The sequence below is a fragment of the Notechis scutatus genome, chromosome Z (assembly GCF_049901735.1).
Source record: "Notechis scutatus isolate UNSWTSFEM ecotype Mainland chromosome Z, rNotScu1.2, whole genome shotgun sequence".
Taxonomy (NCBI): domain Eukaryota; kingdom Metazoa; phylum Chordata; class Lepidosauria; order Squamata; family Elapidae; genus Notechis; species Notechis scutatus.
The window spans coordinates 67,945,721-67,959,591 of record NC_142025.1 but is presented as its reverse complement, the minus strand read 5'-3'; the positions used below and the strand labels follow the sequence as shown (position 1 = coordinate 67,959,591).

Sequence of the window (13,871 nt, the reverse complement as noted above, 5' to 3'; positions counted from 1 at the left end):
CTAAAAAGTCACCAGAGCATGAATAACTTACTGGATAAGATCACAGTTGTGACTCTCATGTAGATGTTAAAGGCCATAGGGGATAAATTGGAACTTTGCGACAACACAGCACCACATTCTGTAATCCAAACATCCAAATAAGAGTGGAACCCCATAGTATAGTGCCTCCTTATCACAATTCTGATACTCTGTCCTTTCCAGCAGAATACCATGGAAAATCACTGAGAGGAGTCAGGAGGAGGACTAAGACACTTACACTTCCCCTGTCTTTTTCCTGTTGTAGATTATCCTACAGAGCAAAACAGAACAAAACATTTTCTGTTCCACAGCCAGGCCTGAAGGCAGATTAAAATGAATTTAGAAAATAAATTTCATACGTACATCCTGGAGTCGATTGGCCATCTTCTGCTCTGGCACCTTCCCTAGGAAGGGAATAATGGCTATTGATTAATACTTGTTTTCATCCTCTCCTTTCAACCTAAATTTGTATCCAGATAATTAGAGATCTAGAATAATATTATCAAAGATTTGAAGAGAAAAGGGCATACATAGTTGTCAGGGTACCAGTGAGCACAGTTGTATCCTAGATATAAAGATGTTGAACTATCGAATTTTCAAGTATCCTCGGATCACAATCTTATTGAATGTTAATCATGCTTATTGTTACAAATATAACATAACATATAGCATAACAAAAACCTTGTATTCTGAGATCATGGAACAATAAGAGTGAAAAAATCTTTGTATTCTTCAAAGGTAGGATTAAGAGCTTACACAAATGATAAATGGTGCTCATACCTTTCTCATACCAGCTGCAATAATCAGTATTATTTCATCTGATTCAATATGACCAAAATAGGAAAGCTATTTTAATGCTCTAACCATTCTTGAAGCCATAGTAATATTAATCCATAATATACTCCCAAGAAAATGCAGGGTTTTTTTGTGTGCTTAATTTGTATTTTCATTTGAACATGCAAATAGTCCTCACAGAGCTTTTTATTGAAGCATGCACAGGAGTAGAGATACCTCCAACAAAAATGTAGAATTTTTACTGCCCATCTCATTCCCAACAGATTCAGCCTTACCCCTACTGGGAGGCAGTGTTCCTGGAACAAAAACATTTCTCAAAGCTTGTTATAAAGTTGTCAATTGAAACCAGTAAAACAATATTTACTTATAGAAAGAATGATAGTAGTTTATTATAGCCTGAAGTGGTTGAAGCAAAATACTTTGGACATATCAAAGAAGAAGACAGATCTCGTGGAAGCATGAAAAGAATGCATTTTATGTATGCAGGAATGATGGCACATTTAATCCTTTGTAATAATGCCTTGCTTCTCTGTAATACTTTTTCTTCTTAGAATCATCTTGCCAAGATAGAAGTTCTGTCTCAGGGCTGAAAAGGGAAGATAATAAGCTGGGTATAGGGAGTTTGGAGTCTTTCACTTCCCAATACTGATTTTTCTCTAAGTCATGTATAAAAGAATAATATGCATATTTATGCTTGAATTAAAATCACTATTTTTGGTATCATTTGGATACCTCACACTTCATTATCATCTCCACATATGGTAGAGAAATGATACTTTAACATGACTCATTGTTTTAATTTGTCCCATATCTGAAAATATGAGGTAGTCATGTATATAATAAAAGTATATTCTGTCTTTAAAATCTATTGAGTTTAGGTCTGGATAAGAAGATGCATATCTTGAAACTGATCAAACAATTTGATCCTGTGTTTCTTTTTTCATGTCTTTATTATCTTCAATATTATATGTGACTAACAGATTAAGAGCATTGAAGGGAGCACAATTACATCCAATGAATAGATGAAGAATATGGTCTTTTTCCATGACCATTTGTTTTGATCATTAGTTTTGATCAGACAACATAACATTCAGACTGAGCCCATTTTTTTCAAAATTTATTTTAACAGTACTTTTTGACAAGTGTTTTTGTTAATATGTAAATTTGTATACTATCAGGGATAAACCAAATCATTATATTTAACAAACAGGTTACAGTACTTGAAAACAAAGTTCATTACTGAGTGCTACCTTTGACTTTTAACTAATTTTGACCGATTTTGTTTTATCTTAGGATATAGGTTTAGCATACATAAACCATCTATTAGAAATTGGAGATTATGATTTGGCCTCAAGGTAATGTTTTTAGCTTATTTTTGTGCACATACAAATATAAATATAAATATAAATATAAATATAAATATAAATATAAATATATATAAATATATATAAATATATATATATATGATCATGGTTGCTGAATTTTATGTTTTTGATTGCCCTTAGTCAGATTAAAAAGTAATTCATAATTAATTTCAAATTACTGCTGTTACTTTACAAATATTGACGTGTGCAAGAAACATTCTTTAACATTGAAAATATGATTTATGAACACTTTGCTTATTATATATTTTCTCTTCAGAAAATGCCAGAAGATACTTGGCAAAAACACAAATTTATGGGAATGTGAAGTATATAGATTTAAAGAAATTGGGCAACTTAAGGTTTGTATGACTGAACACTGCTTACTTGACACATGTAGAAGTTAATAAATCATATAGTCATTATGTCTTTATTACTTTCCCCAAAAGTAGGCATATTCAAAATTTGCTCCATTGGGTCTGTCTTTATCTATTTGTTTCATCTGTTATTTTCTCCATGTGAGTTGGGTCTGTGTGGATTCTATATTTCTTTAATGCACAATAGGGTAAGCTTATTAATTGAATTTCAAGAAATAGCATTACATCCTAGAATCTAAAACTGAAATAAGTCGATATTCATGGCCTAATAAAAAGTTGAAACATGCTATTAATCATTTTTGAAACATGAAACTTAACAAAATATAGTGTTTTGGTTGCTTGTACATTTTTTTATATATCAGATATGGAAGCTGAATTATGTCCATCTGAGTTTGTCAATTCTCTTTCATACTTCAGAGAGTTGTAACCTTTCAAGAGTCTTTAGATTTTAGAAGTTTTTAAAAGCATCATAGACACTTATGGTTTCATGATTCAAGAGCTTGTAGATGGATTCATTAATAATATATTCAGAAATTAATTATGTTTCAACATGACAGATTTTGGGCCTGTTGTGTACTGCAAGATTAAAAAGAACTCATGAGATTCAATTACTGGCAGAGCAGAGCAGGAAATTTTAAGGGACATATTTGTTAGCAAGCATCAAAGTTAATAGATTGACCATGGCAAATTGCTAAAAGGCTGTTACTTCTCAGACAGTAGAAAGCACTTATGAACATGTGTATTGATTGCATATCCATATTCTCTCTACGAATTTTATGTCTTCCTACTCAAACTCAATGAACCAAAAGGAGCATATTATTAAGATCTCACAGTAGGTAGTCCTTTTGAGCTGTTAAATTTTGTTCAAGAGTGCGAAAGTATTGCAAAACTGCAGTTTTTCTCATAGCAGCTGCCTTCGTACAGAATTAAAGATGGATGGCAAGACAACAGCACTATTTATGGGGGGAGAGCAGGTTAGCAGGCAGACATTTTGCCAGATTAGAAGATAGCCTCTCAGGTTTGCTTGCCTTCCTTTATTTCACTTCATCCTAAAAGATGTATGGATAAATGGGTGATGTACTATTTCTGCCACCACCAATCCCTTCTAGATTTATTTTAAACTTGGGTATAAAATTTAACACCAAAGCTTTATGCTATCCGGAACCCTTTTAAATTTAGAAAATCTTTGTAGATTGTCCAAAAAGCCTGTCAGGGAAATTATTGCCTTTCCAAAGTGTTGATTGTTTTTGTTGTTATTCAATCACTAAGTCGTATCCAACTCTTCGTAATCCCATGGACTATACAGCCCACCAGGCCCCTGTCCTCTACTGTCTTCCAAAGAATGCCCATTGAAATTGATGTTCGTTGCATCAGTGACATCATCTAACCTTCTCATCCTCTGCTGTCCCTTCTCCTTTTGTCTTCAATCATTCTCAATATCATTTTTTTTCCGAGTGAGTCCTCTCTTGTCATTTAGTGGCCAAAGGATTTGAGCTTCAGCTTCAGTAATTGTTCTTCCAAAGAATAGTCAGGATTGATTTTCTTTAGGATTGACTGGTGTGACCTCCTTGAAGTCCAAGGGATTTTTAAGTCTTCTCCAACATCACAATTGAAAAGCATCAATTCTTCAGCACTGAGCCTGAGTCCAACTCTCACAATCATATAAAACTACTGGGAAAACCATAACTTATCTCTGCTTTTTCAGGCATCTTTTAATTTCATGGCTGCAGTTGCTATCTTCAATACTCTAGGAGCTCAAGAAAATAAACTCTGTAACTGCTTTCAGTTCTTTTCCTTCTATTTGCCAGGAAGTGATAGGATCAGATTACATGGTCTTAGTTTTTTTAATATTGAGTTTCAAGCTGACTTTTGCACTCTCCTCTCCCCATCAAGGAGCGCTTTAGTTCCTCTTCACTTTCTGCCGTTAGAGAAGTATCATCAACATATCTTAGATTGTTTATATTTCTCATGACAATCTTAATTCTGGATTGTGATTTATCCAGCCCAGCATTTCACATTAGTCTGCATATAAGTTAAATAAGCAGGATGACAATATACAGCCCTCTTACACTCCTTTCCCTATTTTGAAGCAATCTTTTGTTCCACGGTCGTTCACTGTTGCGTCTTGACCCTCAGGTTTCTCAGGCGACAGGTACGGTGGTCTGGTACTACCATCTTTTTAAGAACTTGACACACTTTATTATGATCTACACCAGTGGTTTTTAACCTTTTTAAAAGAATCGCCCCCTTGAACCATTGAGGAAGTTATCATCGGCCCCCTCCCCCAACATAACCTCTCAATCACAACACAGAGAAATAATTCTTCAATTTATGCAAACATGTTTTTTGTTTTCTTTAAAATTGTCATCAGGACATATCAATGCAAATAATTTATTTCCAGTCTTTTTCCCATATCTCAACTGTGTGAAAAATTCTGATGCCACCCATCACTTTACTCCCAAACTTCATGATGCATATATTTCATTATTATCTTATTTATTCAAGACACTTAAATGCAATGACCACTGAAAACAAAATTCAATTGCAAAAAAATGAAATGCCTGAAAAAAAACAGTAACATTTAATGATTTAATTACAAGTGAATTTTAAGACGCAAAAAGAAATATAAAAAGAGCATAAGAACAAACCGCAATGCAGGAACTAAGAATTTCAAGACGAAAACTCTGAAACTAAATTAAGATTCGAGGAAAATATATATTCATGCACACTGTAAAAAGGGTGAAAAAGACACAAAGAATATTTTTACAGAAGGAAAGCAACAAAAATCAGAGCGACAAATTTAATGGGTAGAGTGATAGAGGCTGCTGGGCAACACGCATGAAGATGAGCGATGCATATTCACATATGTACGGCATTCTGTACTGAAGCTAGCTGGAGGAACATTTTAAAACACAGTTTAATCTACTAATAGTGAGCGATCTGATGTTTTTGTACAACAGATATACAGTGGTTCACTGTACGAAAAAAGTCTCAAAAGTGTCCCCAAAACTTCTCGCTCCATCGCCCCCATATCGCCCCCCTTCCATTCCTTCGCCCCGCATCGCCCCTTTTTCGTTCCATTGCCCCCCTGAAAAATGAAATCGCCCCCTGGGGGGCAATATCACCCAGGTTAAGAACCACTGATCTACACAATCAAGACTTTAACGTAGTCAATGAAGCAGAAGTAGATTTTTTTTTTTGAACTGCCTTGCTCCAGCCTCCGCCACCCGCATCTTCCTTCTCCCAGGAAGAAAGCAAGATCCAGCAAATGTTGGAAATTTAATTTCTAGTTCCTCTGCCTATTTGAAACACAGTTTTTACTTCTGGTAGTTCTTGGTTCACATATTACTAAAGTCTAGTTGTAGAATTTTGAGCATGACCTTGCTAGTTTATGCAGTTGTATGGTAATTTGAACATTTTTTGGCATTGGCTTTCTTTGGAATTGGAACCTAAAGTGACCATTTCCAATCCTGTGTTCATTGTTGAGTTTTCAGAGTTTGCTGGCATATTGAGTGAAGAATTTTAACATTAGGATTTTAAATAGCTCAACTGGAATATTGTCACATCTTCTAGCTTTGTTTCTAGTAATGCTTTCTAAACAATTTGGAAAGATTAAGCATATTTTAATTGTTTCTTTCCTTAGGCAATTAGCCACTATTTGCCAAGACAAGATTTGATTCTGAAGCCTTTCATTTATGAAATGGTTCTGCATGAATTTCTAGAGAGCGATTATGAGGTAAAGTATTATTTGTTGTAATACCACTGCAACAGAGCAACACCTCTAAATTTGTCACTATATTGGTAGAGATTAAGATGAGACATGCAATCCAGTGGTGGTGTTCAACCAGTTCTCACCGGTTCAGGAGAACCGGTAGTGATAATTTGGCATGGGTCACTGAACCGGTAGTGACTTCTGGCTGGTCACATCCCTGAACCTGTTGCCTGGTCACCACTCACTCATTTGCCCCACCCACCTGACTCTTGCTTGCCCCACCCAGTCACTCCACACTGGGTCCTTGTGGCTTAACATGGCTTCCCACATGGTGCCTGTGCCCCAACTGAGCAGCTCTGATCTTCCTGTTCACAGGTAAGCCTGCAAGTCGCACTAGCCTCCCCCGTCTCTGGAGCTTCCTCCCCTCCCCCACCATCCCCTGAGCTTGTTGATGGCTCCCCACCATTCCCAAGCTCACTTAGCTGGCTTAGTTGCTGGAGTGGCCCTATCCCAGGCGGGAGCGCTGGCTGCGGCCTAGCTAGCTGTTTCCCCCATCTCCGGGCTCACTTGGCGGGACTGGGAGGGTGGGCGGATGTCCTGGGCTGCCCATGTTGTGCACAATTTGCAGCATCAACGGGACATGGCTCACGGAGCAGTAGCAGCACTTGTTTTCTTCCTTCTCCCAGGGGACGTGCCGCTTCTGGCCTGGCCTGGCGGGTGGGTGGGCAGGCAGTCCTTGGGGGGCATCTCTGCTGTGCTGGGGCTGAGGGGGCAGCAGAGATGGCCATGTGCAGCAGCCCCAGTACTTCTGCCCTCCCTGCCCTCCCAGAATACTGCCACTGCAGATGTTCGCTTTCTTCCTCTCGTCCCTGGGACTGCTGCCGCCCACGTCTTCCTTCTCCGGAGAGCAAAAGGAAGAAAGGCACGGCCACAGCATGCTTCGGCCTCCGCCACCTGTGTCTTCCTTCTCCCAGGAAGAAAGCGAGTGGCCAGGCGGCTGCATGCTGTGGCCGCCATAGCTGCTCGCTTTCTGCCTTCTCCCAGGGCATGAAATGAACAAAAAGAGCAGCCACGGTGGCTCCATGCTCCGGTCGCCGCCCACTTTCTGCCTCCTCCTTGGGTTTGCGCTGCTTCCAGCCTAGCCTGGCCAGTGGGTGGGCAGATGGCCCTTGGGAGGCATCCACTGTGATGGGGGCTGAGAGGGGCAGCAGAGGTGCACAACTGCACATGTGCAGCAGCCCTGGTACTTCCGCCTGTCCTCCAGGAATACTGCCACCACCGCTGTAGCCACTCACTTTCTGCCTTTCTCCCGAGGGACAAAATAAACAAAGCAAGTGGACACAGTGGCGGCGTGCTACAGCCACGGCCGCTCACTTTATGTCTTCTCACGCCATCCCAGTCAGACCAGGTGTATGTGTGTGTGTGAGAAAGAGATAGGTGTGTGTGTGTGTGTGTGTGTGATTTACATGTGTTCAATGTCTGTAGTCCAGAACATTTTTCTTTACAAAGGATTGCATTTGGGAAATATTAAATCAATACTGATTTTCCTGGAGGGATTTGTGACTGTATGCTAATATTTGCTGGCTCCTGCTTATATTTTCTGTTTAAACTCTTGTACATGTCGTTGGAAAGAGTATTAATGCCAGTAGTACTGTAGTTTCTCCCCAGAGAGAGAGAAAGAGAGAGAGAGAGAGAGAGAGAGAGAGAGAGAGAGAGGAGAGAGAAGAGATGTGGCTTCGTGGGAGTGCATTTTGGAGAAGTGTCAAGAGAAATGCTAAGAGGGCAATCAGTTTGGGATTAAATTCCAAATGAAATTGGGTCTTCGGGATAAGGAGATTTCAACTGCAGGTTTCTAAAAATCTTATTAGGATATTAATTTCAGATTTTTAGAAACCTGCAGTTGAAATACTGAAATAGTATAGGGTTCCCTCAAGGTCCCTTCTAAGTATTATTCTGTTATTCTGACACCTTTCCCAGGACCTCTACTTTTGGCATCCTCAGTTTTCCTGCCTAAGACCTCCAAAGTCCCTTTCAAATCTGTTATTCCTCAGCTAAATAGCTAAGAGTCTGAGGATGCCAAAATCTGAGTAGAGGTCCCAGGAAAGATGTCACAATAACAGAATAACACTTAGAAGGGACCTTGGGGTGAACCCTATACCAGGGATCCCCAACCTTTTCGGACGCTGCGGCCCGGTTCCGGCGTCAGCTGGCGCCGCGGCCCGGTTCCAGCGTCAGCTGGGCGCCGCCATCTTTTTTGACGAAAAATCACTTCCGGTGGCGTCACGGAGTGATTTTCATCAAAAAATGGCGGCGCCAGCGCTTCTGGTGAGCTTTTGGGTCAGAAATGGCTTTCTACCCGGAAAAGCTCACCAGCGCTGGCGCCGCCATCTTTTGACGAAAAATTGCTTTTTACCAAAAAAGATGGCGGCGCCCAGCAACCAGCGGCCCGGTAAGGCTTGTTCCGCGGCCCGGTACCGGTCCGCGGCCCGGCGGTTGGGGACCCCTGCCCTATACCATTTCAGAGAAATGGCTGTCCAGTCTTTTCTTAAAAACTTCCAGTGATTGAGCACCCAGAACTTCTGGAGACAAGCAGTTCCACTGGTTAATTGTTCTCACTGTCAGGAAGTTTCTCCTTAGTTTTAGGTTTCTTCTTTGTTCAGTTTCCATCCATTGCTTCTTGTTTGCCTTCTGGTGCTTTGGAAAATACATTGCCCCCCCACTTTCTGGCAACCCCTTAAAAGCGTGTTGCCTATCACACTCTTGGGCAAAGCACGTGAGCCATTTCCTCCTTTCAGTGGTCCATGAAAGTACATCTGTAGTATGTAGATCATAAAGTCAAAAAAACATGAACAACATTTTTACAGAATGGGGCTGGATGTGACAAGGAATGGCTGGGACGCAAGGGGCATGGATGTGAGTGACACCCAGTCATGATCCCCAAGTCACACTGACCCAGTCACATGACCATCAAGCCACGACCGCCTAGACACATGACTGCCAAACCACGCCCACCCAGTCACATGACTGCAGAGCCACACCCACCAAGTAAGCCACTCCCACAAAACCAGTAGTAAAAAATTTGAATCCCACCACTGATGCAATCTACCAATAAAATACATAAGGACCATTATGGGCTAGTACTGTTGGAATGTGAGAGATTTTATATTGGCCTGACAATGTAAATTATCCCTTGATAATATTTGATGTATTTTGTATAATTCTTTGTGCATTTGTACTTATATTCAATGTGTCTATAAACATTTTGTACAGTTGTATATGTTCATATATGTGCAGTCACACTTATCCTTGTGTGCTCATGTACATACATTTTGTTGTGTTTTCCATTGACATATTCATAAATGCCTTGCATATTTGCATACATATATTTATATTTTACTGTTGTTTTGCACTTCTGGTTGGATGCTAACTGCATTTCGTTGCCTGTATCCATGGCAATGACAATAAAGTTTAATTTAATCTAAGCAGTATCATTTGGCTACCATCTGCCAGTATGCTTAAAGAAGCACTTTTTGTGTGTTGTGGTGGCATTTGCTTTTGAGAAATGGACAATAACTGCTTTTCCTACATTGCTAAAGCAACAGATGATATCACAACTGCATATATTCTATATAGGTTAGCCCAGTGGTGAGATTCAGCCAGTTCACACTGGTTCAGTAGAACTGGTAGCTAAATTTTTGTGGAGCTTGGTGAACTGGCTGAAGTGAGGGGCAGGAAGCCCTACCATGCCTGGCGATGGGGAGAGAAGAGATGGCAAGAGGAGTCTCGTCTCACTCCACACGCCCCAATGAAAGGCAGCGGCAGCCCAGCCACTTCCTTCCCTGCCTTCTCTGGCACTGGAAGCCAACTGTCTGTTGGCTTCTGTCGAGTACTGGATACTTTCCACAACAAACCACGTTAGTCACAAATAAAGATATGTGATGTTTAGGTTTATTTCAGTTCTTCCAATCACGATCAGCAACAACAACAGAACTCCATGCTTAGTCAGCGTTGAGAGCAACTGCCTCTCAGCACTGTTTATATCCGTTCTCCACCCATCCCAACTAGCCTAACATCCGCTCATTAACTAATAGCCCGCTCCCCCTCCCCATGCCTAATTAATTATGACTATTGCCTCCTAACCCTCATTCCCCCTAACTCGTTTAGACCATTCTCTTCTTATCAGGTAACCCCCCCCCCCTTTCCAATGCATTATCCGGATCAGGAACGAAATAAAAAGCGAAAATCAATCCATTCAGCCACGGCGTCCTTGCGCAACAGCTGAGTGATCTGCCCGCAACTCCAGAACCTCTGTCATGCCCTCCCATACGCTGCCAGTGCGGACGTTGTCGGCATTGCCGCTTCACAGCTGATTTGGGGAGAAATGTTGGCATCACATTGCCGCTGCACAGCTAAGTTGGGGAGGAATGCCAGAATGTGTCAGACTCCAGACTCACGTCTGTAAGCTGGCCAGATTTCTGAGCCTGACATGCGGCCCCCTCTACCATGGCTCCTCCTAAAAAGCAAGGGACAGAATTAATAGGCCCTACCCATCGACTTTTGTCCCTCCCACCCGCCTTGGTAGGATGTTGCCAGTGGAATAGTCTTTGCAGTCGTGGGGCTATATATCTATATGGGGTACATCTATATGGGGTACCCAGGAAGCATCTGCTAAAGCAGTGGTCGCCAACCAGTGGGCGCGGCCCACTGGTGGACCTCGAGAAAACTGGTGGCCCGCAGAGAAATCTCAACCCCAGAGCATCCTCCCAAAGCAATTAATCCAGGCTGTGCAGAAACACAAGGCTGCGCTGTCCACATGGCCCGCAGGAATGCTCCCCGCCCACTCACTCCTTACCCGGCAAACTTGCCTGCTAAAATTGCTATTTTTCCTTTTTCCGACCATCATCTGTTCTGCTGTGCTGGGAGATTTAGATTAGCTAGGAAGCAGGAAATGGTTGGATTTCTTACTTTCTAGCTAGTCTTTAGATCTCCAGCTCTGCTTCCCTTAGGACTGAAGGTTTGCTTGCAAGCAAATTCAGTGCAGACTCACAGCAAGCAAATTTGAGAGACTGAACTAGTCAATGGCAGATAGATAGATCACTGAATGATTCTGTGAGCAACTAAATCTGCCTACCTGCCTTGCCTGATTTTGGGTAAAAGTTGCTCTTTTTTTAAAATAAAAAATTCAATATTTACATGCATGGTGTGTTGTGAGTTAATTTTGTGAGTTTGCTTGCAAGCAAATTTTATGTGACAGATTGAGCTAGCCAATAGCAGATAGATTTCTGAATGAATCTGTGATTCTGTGAACAACTTAATCTGCCTGCCTGCTTTGCCTGATTTTGGGTAAAAGTTGCTCTTTTTTATAAAAAATTAAATATTTATATAAATATGTATAATATTTACATACAATCCATGCCCAGCCAGTCACATGACCACCAAGCCACACCCACAAATTAGGCTACACCCACAGAACCGGTTAGTGGTCCCTGGGATCTAAAATTATGAGTTTGGTGGTCCCTGAGGTCCAAAAGGTTGGCGACCCCTGTGCTAAAGGATACCCCTTCCATTTGACCAGATATTGTAACACCCCTACTCACAGACGGGAATCAAGTATTCAAGGGTTCTAGCCGTGTCATGTCAGCTGGTTTTAGTAGGCTACTATGGAAAACGGGATGAATCCTTTTGAATCATGATGGTAATTTCCCAGCCACACATTGGAATTCCTGCACATATTCATGAGCTGGTCAACCCTTTTGTTTTATTGCCAGCAAATCTTCTTCTGCTTGCTGTTCAGTAGATCTGCCCTCAAACCGGGTTCTCAAGGCAGCCAGGAAAAGACCAATATTGCTTAATCCAGCCGATCTTTGGCGATGCAAATCTGCAGCCCGCTCATTGGCTTCCCCCTTCAACACACCTGTGACTGCCACCACCCAATGTGATGGGTAATAGTGCCCATATAAGTCTAAATGATTGATTATCTGTCCCCAAAAGACTGCCACTTTATCTGCATTTCCATCAAACGTTGCATTCAGAGGAGGGGAACCCTACCTCCCTTGTAGTGGCCCACTCCAATTGGATATAGAATTTCCCTCACTCTGATCCAGTACCTAAATCCACTAGGGATTTGCTCCTAGCTCCAGAAGCAGGTCCCAAATCCCATTCCTGCATGTCAGACGACCGATTATCATAACGAGTGGGTAATGCCTGCCCTTCTAGACCTCAACTCTGCATGTTCCAAACATGTAGTCTCATGGGACTAGAACTATATAAGGGGTCATGAGCTGAAACAGAACCATTGCTTTCTAAGATGCCATCTTTGTCACTGGACAAAGTGAGGAGGACGACTCTAAGCAGCAAGCACTTCCAAGCCCGATAAAGTGAAAGAAGAAGAAACGTGAGAGCAGCGCCCTCCCAGATCTCTTTTCCTCCCCCAAACAGTACAGTTCTCCTGAAGGCCTCTGCTTTGACGGACCAGCCGGCTCTGCCTCTTTCCACAGTGTTCAGGCATGAGAGGGGCACCACAGGTAGAGGCAGAGCAGGTGGGTACATCAAACCAGAGGCCTTTAGGAGAAGCACCTTGTTTGAGGGTGGAAAATGTGGGCAGGCACTGCTCTTCCATTTCTTCTTCTATCACTTTGTTGGGCCTGGAGGTGCTCTCTGCCTTGAGAAGCCCTCCTCGCTTTATCCAGTAACAGAGCTAGCATCTTAGGAAGTCATGATTTAATTACGGCATTCAGCATGTAATGGAATTCTCTTTCTTTGACCAATTTTCTTGGGGGAAGTGAGGGCATCTCCGTGGTAGTGAGTGGGGCAAGCTCTGTGGTGCAGCAAAGCAATGGAGAAACGGGCAGTGGAGCGGCCGGGCAAGGGAAAGAGGGGACCGCTTTCCCCTCTTTCTTCTCCCTGCTCCTACTCCTTCCCTCGTGCCATCCTCTCCGTTTCCCATTTCTCCATTGCAGATAGCGGGGGTGGTGGTGTAATTTAATGACCGGTTCGTCCAGGGTCAGGTTGGTTGTTGTGGGAGGCTTGTCCTACAAGTGCTGTAGCCCTGGAGAACGGGGATGGGCCATGCCTCCCATGATGGCCAACCTGACCCTGGGTGTACTGGTTGTTAAATTATTTGAATCCCACCACTGGGTTAGCACTAAGAACATGAAAGAGTCTCCATGAAAAAGGTTCTCTAAAAAACAGAAAAATATATATGCTGGATACAGACAGCAGTCCTTACACTTGTGTTCTTCCCACTTGGAATGGTGGAGGCCTAATTGTAGTTCCTAATAGGACTACAATAGTATTAAAGGGGGAGGGATTATTTGCCTAAATTGGTCCAATTCATATTGCCCAGATGACAATGATGATTTTTATTATTCTCTTAGTACCTTTGATCACTAAATGCCCAGCCTTTTAATTTTATTTGTTTCTTTATTTAGAAAAGTTATTTGCTTCCCATCTCATATCCAATGAGTCTGGGTAGCTTACAGCATAAAACATTAAAGCAGAAAAGACATTTAAATCAACACTCAACAGATAAAATAATTGACAATTACAAACCACTAAAGCCAGATGGGAAAGGCAGGAGCTGGACGCACAGGGGGTGGGTAGGTGAGT

At 41.8% G+C, this 13,871-nt stretch overlaps 1 protein-coding gene across 1 annotated transcript in view; it reads left to right on the top strand.

Moving 5' to 3' along the window:
• Positions 1 to 13,871, top strand: part of VPS41 (VPS41 subunit of HOPS complex) — a 191,050-nt gene that overhangs the window by 143,228 nt on the left and 33,951 nt on the right. The window contains exons 15-17 of the mRNA XM_026674835.2: positions 2,107 to 2,168; positions 2,455 to 2,536; positions 6,195 to 6,287. Coding sequence (XP_026530620.2) covers positions 2,107 to 2,168; positions 2,455 to 2,536; positions 6,195 to 6,287 — 237 coding nt within the window. The remainder of the gene's footprint in view (positions 1 to 2,106; positions 2,169 to 2,454; positions 2,537 to 6,194; positions 6,288 to 13,871) is intronic.